This window comes from Enhydra lutris, unplaced genomic scaffold (assembly GCF_002288905.1).
Source record: "Enhydra lutris kenyoni isolate GAN:26980312 unplaced genomic scaffold, ASM228890v2 scaffoldscaffold15, whole genome shotgun sequence".
In the NCBI taxonomy this organism is placed as follows: domain Eukaryota; kingdom Metazoa; phylum Chordata; class Mammalia; order Carnivora; family Mustelidae; genus Enhydra; species Enhydra lutris.
This window is the reverse complement of record NW_019154099.1, coordinates 5,508,802-5,531,782: the sequence shown is the minus strand read 5'-3', so window position 1 is coordinate 5,531,782 and position 22,981 is coordinate 5,508,802. Positions and strand designations below refer to the sequence as shown.

The 22,981-nt window shown below is 37.5% G+C and overlaps 1 protein-coding gene across 1 annotated transcript in view; it reads left to right on the top strand.

The window, feature by feature from the left end:
• Positions 1 to 2,799: 2,799 nt before the first annotated feature.
• Positions 2,800 to 22,981, top strand: part of LOC111146875 (leucine rich repeat containing 63) — a 39,064-nt gene continuing 18,882 nt past the window's right edge. Inside the window, exons 1-4 of the mRNA XM_022502597.1 lie at positions 2,800 to 2,973; positions 11,615 to 12,283; positions 12,759 to 12,827; positions 16,057 to 16,217. Of these exons, the coding sequence (XP_022358305.1) occupies positions 2,889 to 2,973; positions 11,615 to 12,283; positions 12,759 to 12,827; positions 16,057 to 16,217 (984 nt within the window). The 5' untranslated portion in view covers positions 2,800 to 2,888. The remainder of the gene's footprint in view (positions 2,974 to 11,614; positions 12,284 to 12,758; positions 12,828 to 16,056; positions 16,218 to 22,981) is intronic.

Sequence of the window (22,981 nt, the reverse complement as noted above, 5' to 3'; positions counted from 1 at the left end):
TTCACAAGCTTCATCACATGGTTCTGCCAAAACTGCAAAGCTAATGGGACAAATAAATAGGCTGACCATACTGTACAACAGGTAAAACAGACCCTTAAAGTCAAAGATGGAGCTTTAGTCCTTAAAGAGACATGTGTGTTTTTTTTTTAAAGGAAAAAAAAAAAATGAGGTAATAACATTTTCAAAAATAGTAAAAAAAAAATTAATAAGTGAAATAAAAATACTAAAATAATCCAAATTGAATGTGATTTGTGTTTTCTAAATCCAGTCTACATTTGTACATCGTTTCCATATTAAACAGCCCAAGGTTCTGTCTGTAGATACTTGCTAGAAGAGATCTGCAGGAAATGAAGTCTGGTACCTGATTTCATATATGACAAAGCATTTTTTTCCTTAAATTATTGATAAGGACATTGCCTTGATTGTGACCATGAGTCACTAAGCAAAAATTTTAAAGGCCAAGCATTGTTCAGTAAAAGTACATCTCAGTAGTTCTCATGGTTCCAACAACTTTTGAGAACACAAGAACCTGACTCAATTTAAATATTGAAACACAGATTAAGTATATAAAATATACATTTTTATGCCTAAAAACATAAACACTTTTCACGCTTACAAAATATGCACAACAAATATTATTTGAGACAAAACCTAGCAATCATATCTGCCTATTGCTGTCAACTTTGTTTTTCTGAGAGGCTAATCAAACTACGGAGTAGACACGGGCAAAAGTGATATAAATCCACGCCAGCCGCCACAGTTTCATTGGGACTCAGTAATCCCACAAAGAAAAAGAAACCACGTGCTAATAATACTCTAAAGAAAAACAAGCTGCTATTTCCCAGAGTCTGATGAATTACTTTTTTACTTTTCCACTTTTTTCATTAACTGCTTTAAAATATATGCTTGCTCCTAAGGAGAAAAAAAAGGAGGACTTGGTTAGGGACTAAATCTTAAAAGATCCCCAAAGCTGGGCAGATTTATGCAGAAGTCTCTCATCTTCCAACACCTGTTCCTAAAGTTCCTACACTTGCACTTAAGGGGGAAAAATGAGACTGGGAGGAAGCTCCATCTGCTTTACTTTCTGAGCTGGGATTTACACACCTACCTGATGAGTTCTCTCACACTCGTTCTCCCTCAAATCTTCAGAGACACACGCACACACATGCAAACACAGACGATGTACGGACCACTGTATGTCCAGGTTTATCAACACCATGACAGAGAAGACAAGCCATACTATGATAATCACATCACCGTTAACAGTGAGAAACGGGGTTCTTTTAAAACCCGTTTGGACCCTTCATGTCCCTATTGCTACTCAGTTTCTCTTCATCCAGGAACTTGAAAGGATCAGAAAGAGAAAACAATTTGCATGAAATGAACAGAAAGAAAACAAGAGCGTTCGCTTTTCGGGGGGGGGGGGGGGTACTACAAAATCAGCAACGGGACCCGGCTGCTCCCAAGGGCAGCATTAAAGACGGCCAGCCCAGCCCCTAGATAAGTCGTGTAATCCAGAAGAGTAAATAAGTAAGAGTGGTCATTGTCATTAAGAATGAAAATAGTAATAACGATTGTCACCACGGGGTTCCGTACAGCAGGTGCACACGGAGCGGACTTCTCCTCCAGCCCCCACCGCGCGCAGCCTCCCGGCAGCCGGACGCCACGGCCGAGAAAGGCCAGTGGGCTCCGCGCGCACGGAGCCGAGCCGAGCGGCGGGACCCGCTCCCCGAGGCTCCTCGGGCACGCGCCCCGCCCGGCCCCGCCCGGCCCCGCCCTCCTCTCTAGCGCCTGCGAGTCGGGCGGCCAGGGCGGTATTATCGCTTCCGGTTGCTAGGGCCAGTCGCCCTGGCCTCTGTCCGCTTTGCCAGGGGACGAGGGTAACCTAGGTGCTTCCCGCGGGAAGACCCGCCACCTCCATTGACCATTACCTTGCTGCCTAAATTCCGAGGCAAAGAGGAAAGAGGAAAAGCCAGTTATTTTGAGAAGCAGCTGATTGCCTTAAAGGATGGAACGGTATTTTCCGATAATATGGGAGGAAAATTACCAGCATCGAGTGGACGTACTAACAGGGATAATACCTTGAGCCCTTGTGTGCAAAGTTATCTATTAGGGATAAAACGGCCTATTTATGCAGCTCCAGTGCATTCCCTTCTGGACTGTCAACGGAAGAGTGATGGGTCAGGCACTTTGATGCTGCCCTGAAAACTAAGGTCATGTTTTGGGGGTCCATCTTCTGGCATCATTTCTAAATAGTACTAATTGGAATAGAGATCCTGGAAAATCTAACTAGATTGAAGATCATCTTATTTTTTGATTAAATAGTATAACCCAACTAGTAGTGGTTGCAGTTTATAACAAGTCGTTATTACAGAAAGAAAACAACTTATTTGTGAATGGTTAGGTATTGTGGGTCTTAAGAGGCTGTCATGGAGGGACTTCCTTATCTTTTTGACCAAATCTTTTTCCGAATATGTGAAGTGATAACATTTTGAAGGTAGAGGAAAAAAATGAGTGTTGTTTCTACTGCTCTGGAAAATCAGTATTTACTAGATGATATAATACTGGCAGACTGAATATTTTTGCTAACGTGGGAAATTTTAGAATGATCCTGATTGGTAATAGTATATGTATGTTAAGATTCTGTGTGAATTGTAAACCTAAATTTTATCTAGATTCTTTCTAGAAGTTTTAAAGAATTTTCTTTCTTATCCTCTCTTTTATAAGGAATTCTGCTTGGACTCAGTACGATATTAGCACAGAATGATTTTCACTAAGATGTAATCTAGACTGTAATGAATGATTTTTCAGCAACAGTTCAAGCATAATCAAAACGTTTGCAACTCTCAATTAATAGCTGTGAAAAACAGTGCTTATTGTTCATTAAAATGCAAGAGCACCCACAACTACTTCGAAGACCTTTACCTCCAAAATTCCCTAAGCTGCCTTTAAGTAAGAAGAAAGTCCATACAGGTATGTGTATTAGTCAGACATGTTATTAAGTTTATTTAGTTTTCATAGAAATTCCTTAACTTGCACAGTTCAGAATCACAATAGTAAAAGAGACACCCACTAATAACCAGTAACTTACAAATGTTTGTTGTGAGATGATAACATCCAATTCAATTCTACAATTACCGTTGATCCTCATTGTTCGTGGATTCCATAGGTGCAAATTTACCTAACTGCTAAAATTATTTCTGACCCCCAAAGCAGTACCCTGTGCTGTACTTCACCATTTTGTAATTTTATTTATTTGTCAGAGAGAGAAAGAGGAAGAGAGAGCACAAGCAAGGAGAGATGGAGGGAGAAGCAGCCTCCCTGCTGAACAAGGAGCCTTGATAGGGGACTTGATCCCACAACCTTGAGATCACGACCTGAGCCAAAGGCAGGTACCCAAACAACTGAGCCACCCAGGTGCCCCTGTAGTTTGTCTTTTTAACTCAATGGTATGCAGAATACTTCAGAGCCGTAGAGAGAGCTCTTTCTCCTTTTATAATAGGTGAACTGTATGCAGGAGAGCAGTATATAGGGTGACTCTTGGTCCTTATGACCAGGATGGTGAAAACACACGCTCCCAGTGGACATCCAACAAGGGATACGCTCTGCCTTCTTATTTCAGTTCTCATACTGTAAACAACAGCCCCTTGCTCAGTCTGTTTTCAATCTTTTCTCAGTGCCCGTTTTTAAAATTTTTGTGCTTTTTGTTGGTGATTTTGCTGTCTAAAAGAGCCCCCTGGGGCATAGTGCTGTCTTGTGTTCCTAAGCACAAAGAAAGCCTGTGCCTTAAAGACAAAAAACATATATATTGGCTAAGCTGCCTTCAGGCATAAGCTGCAGTGTTGTTGGCTGTCTGTTCAATATTAATGAATCAACAATATATATTAAAGTGTCTTTAGGGGCGCCTGGGTGGCTCAGTGGTTAAGCATCTGCCTTCGGCTCAGGTCATGATCCCGGGTTCCTGGGATCAAGCCCCACATCAGGCTCCTTGCTCAGCGGGAGGCCTGCTTCTTCCTCTCCCACTCCCCTGCTTGTATTCCCTCTCTTGCTCTCTCTCTCTCTGTGTGTCAAAAATAAATAAATAAAATCTTTAAAGTGTCTTTAAATAGAAACACGTATAAAAGAAGATTGTGTAGTGATTGGTTGCTGATACTGTTGAGAGCAGAGACCTAGAAGAACCTAACACTGGATTTTTCCTAGAAGCAACGGCTCAGTGTTGGATAATTCAGTGTTCACTGAGATTTTTATAGAACAGAACAGTCAGAAATAACAAGAATTGACCATACTTTTGAGCACAGTGCTAGGAATTGAGGGTGTAATAGTGAGCGAAAGAGACACTGTCCATCCTCTTCATTGATTACCCTCTGGTTGCATCAAATAATCATGTAAGTAAATGTAAAATTACCCTGTGATAAGTGCTATGAGGTGAAGACAAGCCACTTGAATAACTATCACTCTATATAATATACCCATAATCCTGTACTTCCGTGTGCGGTATATTGACTCCTTACTTACAGCAATGATAAAAGTAGCATATTTCCACTTCTTTCCCCTTTTCAGTCTCCTCAACCACCTGATTTTCATTGATTGTGTTCATTATTTTATAACATATTTCCTTATTTTAGTGTCAACATTTATACTGTTAAAATATATCTAGTCCGTAACTTGATTTACAATGTTAAATTACTACCTTTGAATGAGGCTATTAAAGATGTATAAATCAACATGCCTATACTACCTCCAATCTCCTATCCCACTGTCCCTTTCAACTTTTGTTATGTTCTTTCTACATTTCTTTAGGTGTTCTACATTTCTACATTTACAACCTGTTCTATAAAAATAATACCCACACATTTATGTGGATTTACTGCTCACCACCAGTTCTTTTGTTGTAGTTTTTTCATTCATCTTTTAGTTGAGGTTTATCTGTTGAGTACAGGACTGACTAATTCTTTTTGGGGGGTGGGGGGGCCTCTCCTGCTTTTTGTCAACTCAGAGGTTCTATGACCTTGGCCGTTACTAATCCCATGTTTCTGAAGGCTTTTGGTGGAGGACTTTGCGTGTAATAGGTGTTTAAAATATTTGTTCATTAATACTTAAAATGACTCAAGTACAGTTTATAAAAATGAATATTCAACACATTTGAAATAAAACCCTGAAATAAATATCTATAATTTGCATATGATTCTAGATACTGTAGGGAATTAATAACCTGAATGATCTGGTACAAGTCTTTTAGGACATTTTAAGACCTTTAATCAAGTTCTAGAGATGAGTTACACATAAAATCAGAACCTTAAATAACAGTATAAGGCAGCATAGAATTTATGCCCAATTAATGGTACAGACAGTAGTTCATAGATAGGAGAGAGTACTGGGGCAGGAATGGGGCTTGAACTAAGACTTGAGGAATTAGTAGAAGTGGAATGAAATATGTTTTATAGAGGAGATCTGTATAATTTCTGATGGCAGAGGAGTCTTTTAGAAAAGTAGAAATTTAATATGTTAGGAAAAAAAAAAGAAATCATGGGGAAATGTATCAAAAACTTGGGAAGTACAGAATTGAAAAGACAGATAGCATCTTCACTGGGAGGATTTCCCTAAGCATCTCTTCCCTCCTCAAATCAGAGTACCTTCCTTTATGCTCACGTAGTATTCTACCATTACCCCACCAAGGACTTATTCTCTGGTGTAACTCTTTTGGTTTTGTTTGGTTGGTTGGTTGGTTCGGTTTGATTTGTTGTTGTTGTTGTTGTTTAGATTTTATTTATTTATTTGAGAGAGAGAGCACACAAGCAGGGGGAGGGGCAGAGGAAGAGGAAGAGGAAGAAGCAGACTGCCCACTGAGCAGGGAACCAGATGTGGGACTTGATCCCAGGACTCTGATATCATGACCTGAGCCAAAGGCAGATGCTTAACCTGCTGAGCGGTTCAGGTGCCCCCTCTAGTGTAACTGTTTACCTGCCTAGTTTCTATACTAATTTGTGAGATGTTTGCTGGTAGTAAGGTCTGTGCTAGGTGGTTGTACCCTCAGCACTGTGTACAGCTGGCACATGGCATGTGCTAAATGTTTATGTAATGAATGAAAACGGTTAAGTGTGGGCTATATTAATCAGGAAAAACGGATTGAATAAGGCTTAATGTAGACTTTGAAAGAAGAAAATGATTTCAGTTGGTTCATAAGAGAAGGTATTTCACACGGTGTGATCAACCTAAGAAATGAAATTACACATGAGTAGGGTGGGCTTTGTGGTTGTCAGTAATAATTAGAGTATCTGGAGGTTTCCACTAGAAGTTAATGAGTTATTACCCAGCAAGGTTAGGTGAAGTGGATCCAATTCACATAGGTTTTATTCACCAAACTAAGGAATCTGAGTTATCACTGATAAGACTCAGATAATTTGATGGAAATGTTATCAGGCTATGTCAGAAAATCAAGGTTGAAGTTAAATTGATGTCAAGTAGGATGATGAAAGTGAAAATTAGAAGGGAAAATCTGGGTTTTTAAAAAAATATCACTTAACTGCAAGAGAAGAAGTTTAAAATGCAAGACCCTGTGTGAAGGCACTTCATAAACTTTAAAATCATTGTGTAGTTGTGAGACATTACACTACTTGTAATACTTCTTACTCGGCCTGCAATTGTTTACTGACTTGCAGCAACTTGGAAAGTGCAAAAGGCCCTAGAGTGGGAGTCCAGGGATCTGAGTGCTGGTCTTAGTTCCAACACTGATATGATGCATGGCTTTGGGAAGTCATTCAGTTGGTGGGTCTTATTTCTATTCTGAAACAGCAGAGCTTAATTAGGTCAATGATTTTTCAATCCTTTTCTCCACTGTAAAACAGAGGACATGGGGCATGAATCCTTCAGAACAATAGCTCACTTCCTCTTTGATTCTCCTGATAGAAAAGGAGAGGGGAGTGGAGTGGGGGAGGAAAAGAAGCAGAGAATTAGAAGCTTTGGAGCTGACATATATAATTTGAGTATAGCCTGGAGGTGATTCATTGGGTGTGTTATATGTGAGGACTGAGGAATTGGAAGTATGTGGACTGAAAAGTAACCCCATAAGAAGATAACAATATCCTAATCTCTACAGTTATCTTATATGGAAAAAAAGTTATATGGGGTTACAGATAGAATCAGGTTAAGAATCTTGTGATGAAAGATTATTTTAGATTAGCCAGGTGGGCCCAAAATGCAATCACATGTATCCTTATAAGAGAGAGGCAGAGGGAGATTACGCACACAAAGAAGAAGATGATATGAAGATGGAGCAAAGAGAGATTTGAAGATGCTGGCCTTGAGGATAAGCATGATGTGGCCACAAACCACAGAGTGCTAGCAGCCACCAGAAGCTGGAAGAGGCAAGGAATGGATTCTCCATAAGAGAATCCAGAGAGAACACGGCCATGCTGACACCTGAATTTTTGGCTCAGTGGTATAATTTTGGCTTCTGGCCCCCAGAAGTGTGAGAGAGTCGATTTCTGTTGCTTTAAGCCACCAAGTTTGTGGTAATTTGTTACAGCAGCTAGAGGAAGCTAATTACAAGAAGAATTCAAGAATCCAGGATTCCAGTGTGTGTGTGTGTGTGGTGTGTGTGTATGCACATGTGTGTGACGAGATAACAGATGTACCTCGATGAGATGAAGAACAGAAACTGTTGATGAGTAAACATGAGACATTTGAGGTGCTTAGGGCTTCCAGACCCAGACTTAGAATTACTGTATATGGAAAATTAGTTAAAGTCAGATAAAGTCAGAGGGATAATGATAGAACTTTTGGGAATATTAAATGGTAATTTGGAAAGAAAGATTTGTCTAGAGAAAGGTGAATAGCCAGGTGGCATTAATGGAGAAATGATGGTGTCCTCATGAGAGCCAAGGAAAGAGCGAATTTCATGGAGTAGAGAGTAGATTAAAGTATCAAATGCTAAAAAGAGGTCAAATAGTAATAATGTGTATCCATTAGGTTTAGCAACCAGACATCAATAACTTTGTGATAACAGCTTTGGTAGTAGAAGTGGGAAGTTCCAAGTCATAATGGTTTGAAAAGTAAATGGGAGGACACTCTGAAAGGACAATAAAAGAAACTTTTATTATAAATTAAATATCCTTTCTAAATGCAGCACATCAAACTTAGGTTGTCTTGTTTTTTTGCGTATCAAGATAGCTGAAATTTAAAGTACGAATACCAATCAATAAAGTATATATCAACTAAAAATAAAAGAAAGTAGAATCAGATGAATTATCAGTGTATATCACAAACTTCAGGGAAACCACTTAAAATTTTTTTAAAAGAAGTCCAATTGATATGCTAAGAGAGAAACTGAGAAACTGAATCATAAAATGCTCAGTTGAAACCAGAAAAAGAAGAAAAGGAAGGGAAGATTAAAAAAAAGCAGCAGCAGCAGCAAAACAATAGTAAAGAATGGAAAACTTTATAAATGTGGCAGACATTAAGCCAATAATGTCCATAATTCATTACAAATTAATGGTCTAAGTATACCAATTAAAAGACAAACTGTTATAGCAGATAAACAAGACCCAACTCTCTGTTGTCTATAAGAAACTTACTTTAAGTATAACTTCCTTTAGGTTAAAAGTAAAGGTGCAAAGAAAGACATACTGTACTAACACTAATTTTTTAAAAAGCTGAAAAAGCTATATTAATTTCAGACAGAGCACATTCAGAACAATAAAAATTATTTGGGATAAATAGAGGCAATTCTTAATTATAAAAGGGTCAATTCTTTAAGAAGACATAATAATCTTTGACATGTATCCAAAAGAGGGAGTTAAAATATCTGAGGCAAAAACTGCTAGAATTGTTAGGAGAAATAGATAACTCCACTATTATAGTATAAGAATTCTACATTCCTTGTTAGTAATAGATTTGCAGGTGGAAAACTAGTAAGGATATAGTTGAACCGAATAGTACCAACAATCAATAGGATCCAATTGTCTTCATCTAACAACAGCAGAAAACATCTTCCCAAACTCCTATAAGACACTCATCAAGCCAGACCACATTCTGAGCCATAAAACACACTTCCAAAGAACAGATATTTTACACTATTTGCTCTCAGAACACAATAGAGTTAAACTAAAAATCAATAACTGAAAGATATGTGGAAGTCCCAAAATATTTGGAGATTATACAACACACTTAGCTAGGACATGGGTCAAAGAAGTCACAGAGATATTTTAAAATTGTTTGAACTAAATGAAAATAAAAATACAACCTATCAAAATGTGTGGTACACAGCAAAAGTAGGGCTTAGAGGGTATGTAGAGCCTTGAATGCATATATTAGGAAAAGAAGATTAATCTAAAACAAATACTCTAAGCTTTTACCCTGGGAAACTAGAAAAGGAGAAGACTAGGTACCATAGTCAATCATTCAGAGGGGAATCTAGATGAACTCTAGAAGCAGAATGCCAATGCTGATGGATGCCTTCACGGGCACATTTCTGTGAATGATACGAATTCATTAAAAGACTAATAACTATCATACCACCCTCAACATGAATTTTCTGAAGTATCCAAAAGGCAAAATAATAACACAATAAAAAATATATAAGTGGTTGCCAGAAGTTTGTTCAGGGAGAGGAGAAGTGTTGAACAGGTGAAGCACAGGGAATTTTAAGGTCGTGCAATTATTTTTTAGGATACTGTAATAGTGAATGCATGACATGACTCATTTGTCAAAATCCATGGAACTGAACAACACAGAGAATGAACCCTAATATAAACTATGGACTCTAATTAATTGCATGTCAACATTCGTTCATCAATTATAATAAATGTACTACACTAATGCAAGATGTTAATAATAGATAAAACTGTGTGCAAGGGAGGGGAATGTATGGGAACTGTCTTCTTGCTCAAGTTTTTTTTTTTAATCTAAAACTGTTCTAAAAATAAAGTCCATTAATTTAATTAAAAGTTAGATTAAATAAAGTGAAACAACAGAGAGGAGAAGAAAAGAAATCAAACTGAGTGTAAATTACTTCAGTTTGCCATTGAAGGGAAGGATAACTATGGTGAGATGGTGGTGGAGGTCTGGAGTTTGTTGAGGATTTTGCTTGTGTTACCATGTTTGTTTTAATATGGGAGAGAGGGGAAAAAAGGTGAAGATAGTGGTATAACCATTTTATTGAATGAGCTATTTTTTATTAGTTTTATATAAGGAGGAAGGAAACATTCTTCTCTTCCTACTACTGCCCTTCACACTCATATGGCACCGATCTCTCTTCCCAGGATTTTCTCATCACTGTCCTCTATGAGCCTGGTTTCATTTTCAGATATTAAACAAATAGTTCAACCTAAATCATTACTTTTAACAAGCATGTGCTCAAACCTTGCCCCTTCTCCCAGCTCAGACTGGGTCTGCTAATTTGTAGACAAGTCAAAGGAAACAGGGTCATAATAAGTTCTTCCATCTTGTTCTTTACTTCTTTTCCACAACTGATAGTTTCTGCTCCTGCATAGGTGGGGTTAGGGGTGGGGAAGAGTTAAGGAATGAAGGTAAGAATCACACATCAGTCTCAGCACCCCCTGAAATCCCACAAGATACAGATCAAGTAGTTTCAAGGACCCTCTTGCCTTGCTCCAACTGGAACACAGCCCTGGAAGGGCTGTATTAGTGGGGGGTGTGAGTAGGGGAGTGGTAAGATGTTATATTCTCCTTGTGGCATACACTCCTCTTTTTCTATAAATGCTTCTCTGAGAATTCCCCTCACATGGCTTGAGGTGGGGGAAAAATCATCCTAATCCACCCTCCTCAGGGAGGGGAAGTTCAGGAAAACACATACCACCCCAATAGTGCTATTCAGAGGAATTCCTCTCTCTGAATTCGGGCCAGTCTTCAGCCATCTCTTAAAAGGGTGAGAGTTGGACTTGTTTTGGCCATCTCTTTCCAAGCCTTGCCTTAATGTAGAGGTCCTCATCATTTATTGTACTCAACTGAGACAATGGAAGAAAAGTCATTTCACATTCAGTCACAAAGGAGAGAGAAAGCATATTTGTGTAGTAAGGTACTGAAGAATGCAGGCACAGTGCATTTTCTGGACCTAAGAGAGAAAAGAACATTTACCATTGTAACCTAACTGAACTTGTAGTACGTTGTAGCCAATATCAGGATGTTATAGTGTTTGGACATTGGTCCGCCATTTGGCATTGAAAAGAAATGTCTTTGCTTGAAGAAGTTTCAAATGAGGAAGAGATAGATAAATAGCAAAACTTCATCCAGATCATTTTTGCCTACCCATACTTCAGTTTTAGTAGTAACTGCTCAAAAACAAAACAAAACAAACAAAAAAACACCTCCCTTTATGTCCTATTATTCTATCAATTCTGTTCTTCCAAGAGTTTCTCCCTACCCTTTCTAAACCTAATACAATTTAGTCTTTCCACTTCTCCAGTTGATAACTCAAACTTTATCCCAGTCAGCTAAACAAAAGTCCTGATAGCTGAGCAAACATACAGAAAATTTTAGAAGGTGAAAGAGGGGTGAGTAAATAAAGAAAAGCTATGAATGCTAACACATTAATAGTTTTGTCCCTGATACCTTGAAAAATATAAACTAATTGTGTTTTCTTTTCTTTCTGGTTTAGCCAAGACTGGTAAAACTGAGCCAAAACATGTAACGTTCATTCAAGATGAAACCACTTCAATTGAAAGAAAGAAAACTAGTTTTCCTGATGTTTCAAGAAGTCAACCACAAACCCTTGTCAATATCCAAAATCTCTTTCTTGATCATTATATACAAGAAAGAGTGACTACTATTTCAATACCCAGAAAAACTTCTAAGAATGTGTATTGGCACATTCCAGAGACTGCTACTGGTTCCTTATTTTTTCCAACCTGTCATTCAGCCTCAAGTCGTGTTTTTGGGAAAGAAATAAGACAAATGAAAAGGTCAAGAAAATCAAAAGAAAAATCATCAAAAATAAAAAATATTTATTTTGGTGACATGTTCAAAGACATTGTGATTTTCTCCTCAGAGTTCTCCAGACTTCCAAGTACTACTTCCCCAGCTATTTCTCCCAAACCCAAGGAAGTTCTATCTGCATCTACCTACACTTTTAGGCAACCTCTGATAGGTGCAAGAGCAACTGTGCCAAGCCCTATAACAAGATCTAGTCCTGTTAAAGGAAGAAGATGGTGGGCTAAACATTTAAAACAAGATACTGCTGTGGTACTAAGTATTACTCATTTTCCAGGTCCCATCTCCATACCAACACCAGTTTTGCCAAGAAAACCTCAAAGACAGTCTTTGTTAGGTAAATGCATTCTGAACATGGTTTGTGATAATGAGCTCAAGTAGAGCAAGGGAGAGAGATGGCATGAGAGCAAAGGGTAGTTATCCCTTGTGTTTGCAGTTTGGATGATGGGATCACTTTTGGCTCATACATTCAATATTTGAGCCAGAATGCAGTAGCAGAAATACTGACTTTGGAGGTCTCCCAAGGTCAAACCGGATGCTTTACCTTGATGGTGGTAGTGGGAACCAGATGAGGACGTTCAAAGGATCAGAAAAGTCAATATAAAAGAGCAGTGGGAATAAACAATCATTCAGAAGGTAATCTAGATGAAATCCAGAAGCAGAATGCCAATGCTGATGGATGCCTTCATGGACACATTTCCATGTATAATACAAATTCATTAAAAGATGAATAATTATAATGAAATAACAATACCCTTAACACAAATTTTCACAGGAATCCAAAAGTTGGTTCATTTTTTTCTTTTTTCTAGAAACTCAGGTAGCAGAATCTGAAAAGGTAGAAAGTACTCCGAGGCAAAGCACACCAAACCTACCTGAAGGTAAATGCTGTATCATTCTTTAAAAAACTGCATATAACTTTACCTCTCTATAAAAATATTCATGACTTTGTGTGTCAGTGTATGTGTGCGTGATTCATATATATGTCTCACCACATTTTTAGAGCTCAACTCAGCTCTTCAGGCCATTTACTTAGCAACTATTTTTTTTTTAAATATTGACTTTAAACCAAACTGGACTGATGTTGGGAACATAAAAAGGATCCTTAATCTGGGTGGGGCAGGTAAACATGAAATAATGAAAATTAACTACTTTCCACATGCCAGTCACTGTTCTAAGTGCTTTGGCTTTAGTTGCCCAGCAAAAACAAATGAAAAATAATCTTTAAAGAAAATTATATCATCCTAGACTCACATTATTTCTACAAATAATTTCACAAATACAGTGTGTAGTAAGCAATTCATAATTGTGAGGCACACAGAGAGACAAAATGAATGTGAACTAGCAAAAAAGTAAACAGTGAAAACATACCCACAGGAGAGCCAGGTGTTAGAATTATCAGATACAGATTTTAAAATAACTTGAAGACTTTTGGTCTGTCTCCAGTTGAGTAGCTTGTATTGGACAAATCCTCCCACCAAAATCAACTATTAAAGCTGCCCAAAATATAGAAAAACGCTATTGAAGATATTGGAAAGTAACCATTGTAGGCCTGACGTGAGTGGCTACAATCTTTGAAATAAGGGAAGCTTGTGAGTCAGCTCTCCACTTACCTTGCCTTTGGCCTGAGGTCGTTTGTGGTGTTAGAGAATAGAGCACAGGTAGAAAGGGGGAGTATAACCGAGTTGAGAAGATAGCCATCAGACTTCAGAGCTGTCAGTATAGCTGGGGCTTGATGTAAAATCTCAGAGAGGAGAGAAGTGAATCCAAATATCTGCATACATATCTGCTAATTTCTAATCTGTGCATGTGCAGGATAAAACTCTAAGAAACACAGCATAAAATATCAGCTGAGATGCAAAGGAAGGGAACATATAATTTCATAGTGGCATGGAAGACAATTATTGGAATTAAAGCTCTGCCAAAATGTAGGGGCCTTGTAAATACACTGAGCTTTTAGTTGAAGACACAGAGGACCCATGTGTTAGGAATAAGGATGATGTTTTAGAAAAAGGCACAAAACTAAAGTAGATTATCCCTAACAAAGCTCAAAACCAAGCCTTAATGAATCAAAGTGATACTTTTTGCCTAATCAAAGAAAATTTAACACTTGTTGGAGAGATGTTGCATTAACCTGATCCTTTAAAATTCTCATCCACAATGTCTAGCATTAAACTTAAAAGAATCACAAGACATCCTAAAAACAGGATAAAGTGAATAAGGAGAAAGAAACAGATAATAGAAACAGACCCATAGAATCAGATACTGAAGTTTTCAAATGGCGATTTTAAAATAATTGTGACTACTATGTTTAAGAAAATAAAGAATAGGGGCACCTGGGTGGTTCAGTTGCTAAGCGTCTGCCTTCAGCTCTGGTCATGATCCCAGGATCCTGGGATCGAGCCCCACATGAGTCTCTCTGCTCAGCAGGAAGCCTGCTTCTGCTTCTCCCTCTCCCACTCCCCCTGCTTGTGTTCCTTCTCTCACTGTGTCTCTCTCTGTCAAATAAATAAATAAAATCTTAAAAAAAAAAAAAAGAAAAGAAAGAATAAGTTGGAGAATTTTACTAGAGAACGAGAATTTTTGTTTTTAAAACCAAGAGTCAAAATTCTGGAACAGAAAAAATAATACAACAAATTAATGATTCAATTAATGATTAAACATAGAACATTCCAACTATAGAACTTTCTCTTTTTTCCTAGTTTAATTTACTTATTGTGAAATGATTACCACAAGAAAGTAATATCTAGCACCCTACATTTTTCTTGTTATGAGAATTTTTAAGATTTCAAATATACAGGACAGTATTGTTAATTATAGCAACCATAGGACTCTCAGAGCACGGTATCCCTCCCAATAATTCTGTACCATTATCTGTGACATCAGTTAACTTCTCAGCCTCCTCCACATCATAAGCTGAAACAAGGCATGCTGCTACTTCTGATTTGTTGAGATTGTCCCACTCTGGTGGTTCCTTCTTTGAAAAGTTTCAGGTGTGAGTTTAATGGTCTTCAGATCCTTCAGAGATCCATCAGGGAATTTATACTTAATCTCTCCACCTCCATATCCTTCATTTCCACTCAAAAACCAACGGCTTGGACTTAGTCCATGAGGATAGGTGAGCTGGGAGCAGGCCACAGACTTAGGTCTTAACTCACTCTCCTTTCCTTCTTGCTCCACTTTCTCCCAAGACAAGGACTCTATCATATCACACATCTTTCTGCTGCAGTTAACTTTTACACTTATTGATCTGAAATGGGCACACAGGGCCCATTTTATAAATAGAAACTGAACACTGTTTTCTCTGGTCTAAGATGCATTATTTCCTTTTGTTGAAGCAATGGCATAAGAATTACTGAGGTTGTTAAAAAAAAAAGAATTACTGAGGTTGTAAAATATGTTGCTGCAAATAATGCAGCAAGAATGGCTATGAATATAAAATTTATATTACAAAATTTCACAATATTTTCCTGCTGCACTTAGGTGTATACTTGGATAGGACATTTTTGATAGAAAGTGAAGCCCACAAGGGTCATGATAAAGTAAATTTAGATGATCTCTGTTAGGCTAACTTCTGAGTTGTTTGGATTTTTCTTCTTGTATGGGGTCTTCAAACTGAGAGAAGGAAGCTGAATTACATATGCACTTGAAAAATGCATCAAGATGGTATTAGGAGAAAAAGCAAGGTTGTTCCTTAGGAGGTGACCTCTATCTGACTTAGATTATATGATGTCCTTTATTAGTTTTATGAAGCAAGAAGCTCCTTATGTAAATTAATAAAATTTAAAAAATATATTTTTACATACAACACAAAAAGACTGAGATTGGTGGAATTTAACTTATCTAGATAGAAATCTATAAGCATATGGTTTTCTTTTTGAAAGGCAATTGTACTATCTAATATGTGGAAAACACACACACAACAACAACAACAACACCTAGTTTAGCAACAAGGTGAGATAGGGTGGGGGAAGGTTATGAAGAATCTTTTCCAGAGGATTTACACAGCTAACCTATTTATGATGATTCACTATTATCATATCAATACTTTTTAACTTTCATTCTAAGTACTAACACAGTTGAGTCTCATGTTTTCTTCTATTTACTTAGGTATTGTTAAATCTAGAAAACAAGAGGAATCACAGGTACATCTCATACGTGGTGGAGGTCTTAAGACTATCAGTGCAACACGATATGAAACAATAATAGCCATGACCAACCTTGCCATAGTAAACTGTCAAATATATGGAAGAAATGCACTTAATCTTAAGGTATGCTAGATTGTTTTAATGGCAACTTCTTTTTGTATTACCTATTATTTTTACTTTAGGTTTCTTAATTTAGGTTAATTTCCATGTTATTGAAGTGATCTTTCCTGTTACAATAGAGATTCTCCAGGAACACATTCAGATTTATCCCTAAACCTGTTGTCTTAGTTTGCCTTCCTTCCAGTTTCTTAAAATGTTAAGATCCAAAGCAATTATAGTGTTTTTTCATTATCTAGCATGATAAGAAAAGTAGGATTCAGAATTATCATATTTTAAAGCTATCAGAAATCTTTGGCCCCTGTGCCAAATCTAGCAATAGATTGACTTTTTGCTGAACATGAACCTGGTATGATGAATAGCAGTAATAATAGTTACCACTTATTAAGCATCCACTATGTGCAAAGAAAATGTTACTCTTAAAATAGGTATTATAATCTTCATTGTGCAGATAAAAACACTGAAGCCCAATGAAAATAGCTTGTGAAAGACTACACAGCAAACAAGTAGTAGAGCTTGGGTTTGAAGGCAGGCCTCTTTGACCTCAAAATCTATGCTTTTTTATTTTAAATTTTGTTTTGAAATAAATTCAAACTCATAGAAGAATTGCAAAAATAGGAAAAGCTATAAGAGTTTCTTGGGGGAAATTAGGGATTCAAAAATGCCTCTGCATACTGGGGGATTTAAAAAGCTAGGTGCATGGCCAGCACAGGATGCATTCTCAGAAAAGGCCCAAGAAGACTCCAAGCTTTCACCACCTTTTAATGGTCTAGCTAATCATTGAAAGGGTGCCCCTCAATAGAGCCAATCTGAAAAGACCAGAAGAAATATTATTCTCCCCCTTCCCAGTCCTGTTTTACAGGACTCTTTCAAAACACTAACTGAACACAAGCTAAAGGAGCACAGATTTCAAAGACAACATGTGAGCATGTAAAGACAGCAAAAACAATTTAGAAAAATCACTAAACCAACAGCAACAGCCCACAGCAAGCAACAAAAATAAACACTGAGAAGGGGGATAATATAGTTTTTGGAGTTACCACATTATAATATTGAAAGTATTTAGTTTTCAACAAAATATGTATAACATGTGAAGAAACGATATGGCCTAGTCATTGTAGAAATTAATAGACGCTGTCTCTGAGGAAGCACAGACATTGGACTTGCTAGAAAAACCTTCAACTCAACTGTCTTAAATATGCTGAAGTAGCTAAAAAATGAAGAAGAGGAAGAATGATGTGTGAGCAGGGATTTATCAAAAAAGAGATAGAAATTATAATGGGGAGGGGTGCCTGGGTGGCTCAGTCATTAAGCGTCTGCCTTCGGCTCAGGTCATGATCCCAGGGTCCTGAGATCAAGCCCCACATCGGGCTCCCTGCTTAGCAGGGAACCTGTTTCTTCCTCTTCCTCTGCTGCTCCCCCGGCTCATGCTCTCTCCCCTCACCACCCTACCCTGGCCCCGGCAAATAAATAAATAAAATCTTTTTAAGAAAAAAGAAAACAAAATTATAAAGGAGAAACAAAAAGAGCTGAAAAATATAATAACCAAAACATTGGAAGCTTTCAATAGTAGAATTGAGCAGGCAAAAGAAAGAATCACAGAACTGGAAGATAAGTCAATTGAAATCATTCAGTATGAGGAACAGAAGAAGAGGATGAAGAAGGAAGAGAAGGGGAAGAAGGATAAGAAGGAGAAAAAGGAGGAGGAGGGGAAGGGGAAGAACAAAGGGAAGGGAAAGAAGGAAAAGAAGAAGAAAAAAAATGAACAGAGGCTAAGAGACCAGATACCATCAAATGAACCAAATAGAGGTAATGAAAGTCCTAGAAGAAGAGGAGAAAGAAGAGAGCAGAAAGAATATTTGAAGAAATAATGGCCAAAACCTTCCCAAATTTGATTAAAGCTACAAATCTATAGATCCAAGAAGCTTAACAAATTCCAAGAAGGGTAAACATAAAGAGATTCACAATGAGACACATTATAATCAAATTGTCAAAAACTAGAGAAAAATCTTGAGAACAGCAAGAGAGGAATGATTTGTCATGCATAAGGCATCCTAAAAATTAATAGCCAGTTTGTCTTCAGAAACCACAGAAGCCAGAAAGGAATGGGATGACATTTTTAAAGTGATGAAAGAAAAGCAATTTCTCAGCCAAGAATCCTATATCCAGCAAAACTGTCTTTTGAAAAACAAATGAGAAATTAAGATGTTCTAAGGTAACCAAAAGCTCAGGGAGTTCTTCAGGGTGCAATGAAAAGACATTAGACAGCAACTCAAAACCTTAGAAAGAAATAAAGGAATCTGGTAAAGGTAACTACACAGGTAAATATAAAACTCAGTATTATTCTATTTTTGGTTTGCAGCACTTCTTTTTATTCCCTATGTGATTTAAAGATAAATACATAAAATAATAATTATAAATCTATGTTAATGGACATACAATGTATAAAGATGTCACTTTTGACAATATGTCATAAAGTAGGGCAGGGATGGAGTTGTATAGGAACAAAGATTTTACATGCTATTGAAATTAATTTGATATCAATCTAAACTAGATTGTTAAAAATTAAAGATGCCAACTGTAATCCCCATGGTAACAACTACTAAGGAACTATCTTTAAAATATATACAAAAGAGAGTGAGAAGAAAATCAATATGGCAGATCACAAAATAATTAAACTCCAAAAAGGCAGTAATCAAAGAACAACAATGAAAAACATTTTGGAAAAGGCAAAATTATAAAGACAGTAAAACTAAACAGTGGTTGCCAGGGATGGTGGAGGAGGGAGGGAAGAATGAGCAGGAGGGGTATAGGGGATTTTTGGGACTGTAAAATTTTTGTGTGTGGTACTGTGCTAGTGGATACATTTCATTATATATTTGTCAAAACCCGTGGAATATTCAACACAAAGTTTGAACTCTGATGTAAATCATGGACTTGGGTTGATAATGATGTGTGTTAATGTTGGTTTATTGATTATAACAAATACATCATACTGGTGTATGGAATGTTGACGTTGGGGACCAGGGGAATGTGGGTAAAGGGGAATGTGGAGAAGAAAAATCTCAAGTCAATAACCTCACTCTACACCTGAAGAACTTGAACAAAAGAGCAAAATAAACCTTAAACTAGCAGCAAGAAGGAAATAAGAAAGATCACAACAGAGATTAATGAAATAGAGATAGAAAAGCAGTAGAATTGGGGCACCTGGGTGGCTCAGTGGGTTAAAGCCTCTGCCTTCAGCTCAGGACATGGTCTTAGGGTCCTGGGATCAAGCCCTGCATCAGGGTCTCTGCTCGGCAGGGAGCCTGCTTCCTCCCTCTCTCTCTGCCTGCCTCTCTACTTACTTGTGATCTCTGTCTGTCAAATAAATAAATAAAATCTTTAAAAAAAAAAAAAAGAAAAGAAAAGAAAAGCAGTAGAATTAACAAAATCAAAAGTTAGTTCTTTAAAAGGATCAATGAAATTGACAAATCTTTAGCTAAACTAAGAAAAAAAAGAGAGAGAGAAAGGAAATAACTAAAACCAGAAATGAAAATGAAGACATTACTACTGGCCCTATAGAAATAAAAGGGGTTATAACCGAATACTATGAATAATTGTGTGCCAACAAATTAAATATCTTAGATGAAATGGCAAAATGTTTTAGAAAAGCACAAATTACCAAAATTGACTCAACAACAAAAAGAAATCTGAGTAGACTTATAATGAATAAAGAGATTGAATAAATAACAAAAGCCTCCCACAAAGAAAAGCCCAGGACCACAAGGCTACATGGATGCATTCTGCAAAACAGTTAAAGAAAAATGAATACCTATACCTCTCAAAATCGTCTTTAAAAAAATAATAAAAGCGGAGGGAATACCTCTAATGGTATTCTGAACCCAGTTCCACCATGGTGGCAGGAGTAGTTCCCCAACACCACCAAGCAATTCTTAGACACCAGTTGGGTGCCTACAATTCAACTCAATTTTGCCGCTACTTAGAGCTAACACCAGATTCCATAGGTAAAATGCTAAGTCCCTCAAGACTGCCTTCCAACTCACAATTCCAATCACAAGCCCAGGTTGGTACCTACACGCTGACCAACTGGCTATAAATTAGAGGTTCCCAAGAACCATTGCTTCAGTTCAATTAATTGGCTGGAGTGGCTCACAAAACTCAGGAATCCCATTTACTTACTAGATAACTGGTTTATTATAAAGGATATTAAAGGAATTAAAGGATAAGAGTCAACAGTCAGATGTAGAGATACAGAGGACAAAGTATGGAAAAAGGTTAGTGTAAGGGTCTATTTAGCCAGAGCGACTCCATCTTGGTTCAAAGCCATTTTGTTGTTTGTGCAGTAAAACTGAAACTGACCCTGCCCCCCCACCCCACCCAGAGAAACTTACTTAGAAGCAAGTCTGGGAAACCAGTAAAATATGGTCGGCCAGTTCCTAATAACAGAGCCCAGAATACAAGACCAGGTCAGCCAGTTCCTGATAACGGAGCCCAGAATACAAGGACCAGTCAGGCCAGGTGAAAACATCCAATCAGTAAAGCACACATACTATCTCCCTAACCACCAAAGAATGTAAACCCCGCCTTTTGGGCACCAAACTTGAGTGCCAATTCTGACCAGAGTAATAGGTTAGTTCAAACAGCTACTATAGGGTAAATTGTAATTCAATTGGCCACCTGCATGTGGCCTAACATGACTATACAATGTTACAATCTCCTTGGCCACCTATGTGTGGCCAGGATTTTGCTCTATAAAAGTTAGTCTGTGAGGCTGGGAGCGGTTGCTCTCTTCGGAGGCGGCCCTGGCCGGTCAGCGTGACTTCTAATGCTTGGCATAAAATAGAGCTTTGTATAACTTTCACCTTGTCTCAGTCTCGTTCCCCTGGCTGATCAGTCTAACTTCTAATACTTGTCATAAAATAAAGCTTTAAATAACTTTCACCTTGTCTCAGTTTTGTTCCTTTGATAACGGACCCTAACAGATATGGAGATTCCATGCCTTCTCCAGGCACAACTCTCCCCAAATCTCCACATATTTACCAACCTGGACACTCTCCAAACCCTGTCCTCTTGGGTTTTATGAAGGCTTTATTACATAGGCATAATTGATTAAACCATTGGCCTTTGGTGATTGAACTCAATATCCAACCCTTTCCCCTCTCTGGAGGAAGGGAGTTAGTGAGGCAGAAAGTGCCAATTCTCTAATCACATAGTTGGTTCCCCTAGAAACCAGCCTCCATCCTTCAGTGCTTTCCAAAAGTCACCTTATTAACATAAATCCAGTTGTGGAAAGGGACTTGTTATGCATTTCACCTTTACGGCTCTGAAGTGATTTCAGGAACTGGGGAAAAGGGATCAAATATAACAAAAGATGTTCCCACTGCTCTTGTGATTCCAGAAATTTCAAGAATTTGGAGACCTGTGAGTCAGGAACTTCGAATGAAAACCAAATATACATGAGAGATATATTTTGGTCATCTGAGTGACCAAATACATATTCTTTTGAATTAGAATATCACAATCTCGGAATGCCTGGGTGGCTCAGTCAGTTAAGCGACTGCCTTTGGCTTGTGTCATGATCCCAGGGTCCTGGGATCGAGTCCTGCATCAGGCTCCTTGCTCAGTGGGGAGCCTGCTTCTCCCTCTGCCTCTGCCTGCCACTCTGCCTGCTTGTACTCTCTCTCTCTCTCTGACAAATAAATAAATAAAATCTTAAAAAAAAAAAAGAATATCACAATCTCTAACACATTCTGTGTTGTCAGTATAACCTAGATGCCAAAGGAACAAAAGACACCAAAGAAAACCACAATCAACACCCCTTATGAATATGGATAAAAATCCTCAGCAAAATACTAGCAAACTGAATCCAAAAAATTAAAAGAATTATATGTAATAACAAAGGGACATTTATTCTTGAAATAAAAGGATGATTCAAAAAGAAAATCAATACACATTAAACATAATATGTATATATATATTATTATACATAAAAATACAATATTCATAAAGGGAAAAAACATAATCATCTTAATTGATGCAGAAAAGGCATTTGATAAGACTTAGTTTTTTGAAAGGATTAATAAAATTTCTAAATCCGTAATATGATTGATTAAGGAAAAACAAAAGAAAACTCTAAATATCAAATCAAAAATTGAAAAAAAGCCTTTACACAAAAGAAAGTTCTAGGCACATAGGACTTCCCCGGTGAGTCTATCAAATATTTAAGGACGAAATAACACTAGTTTATATGAACTCATTTTATGATGCCTATATAACTTCCACACCAAGGCCAGACAAGGATATTATAAGAAAGGAAAATTATAGACCACTATTTTTCATAAATTAAGTGCAAAACTTCTCAAGAAAATATTAGCAAATCAAATTCAGCAATATCAAAAATTAAAAGTGAAGGATAATGTATCATGACTAAATGAAGCTTTCACAAGAAAAGATTTTCAACAATATCATCTCAATAAATGCAAAAACTTGACAACATTCAACATCCATTTAAGATGAAAGAAAGGGGCTCCTGGGTAGCTCAGTTGGTTAAGCATCTGACTTCGGCTTAGGTCATGATCCTGGGGTCTTGGGTTGGAGCCTCCCATTGAGGCTCCCAGCTCACAAAGGAGCCTGCTTCTTCCTCTCCTTCTGTGCCTCCCCGGCTTGTGTTCTTTCTCTCTCTTTCTCTCTTTCTCTCTCTCTCAAATAAATAAAATCTTTTTTAACAAACTATAGAAATGATCCCTGAAAGTATAGTCTTAATAAAA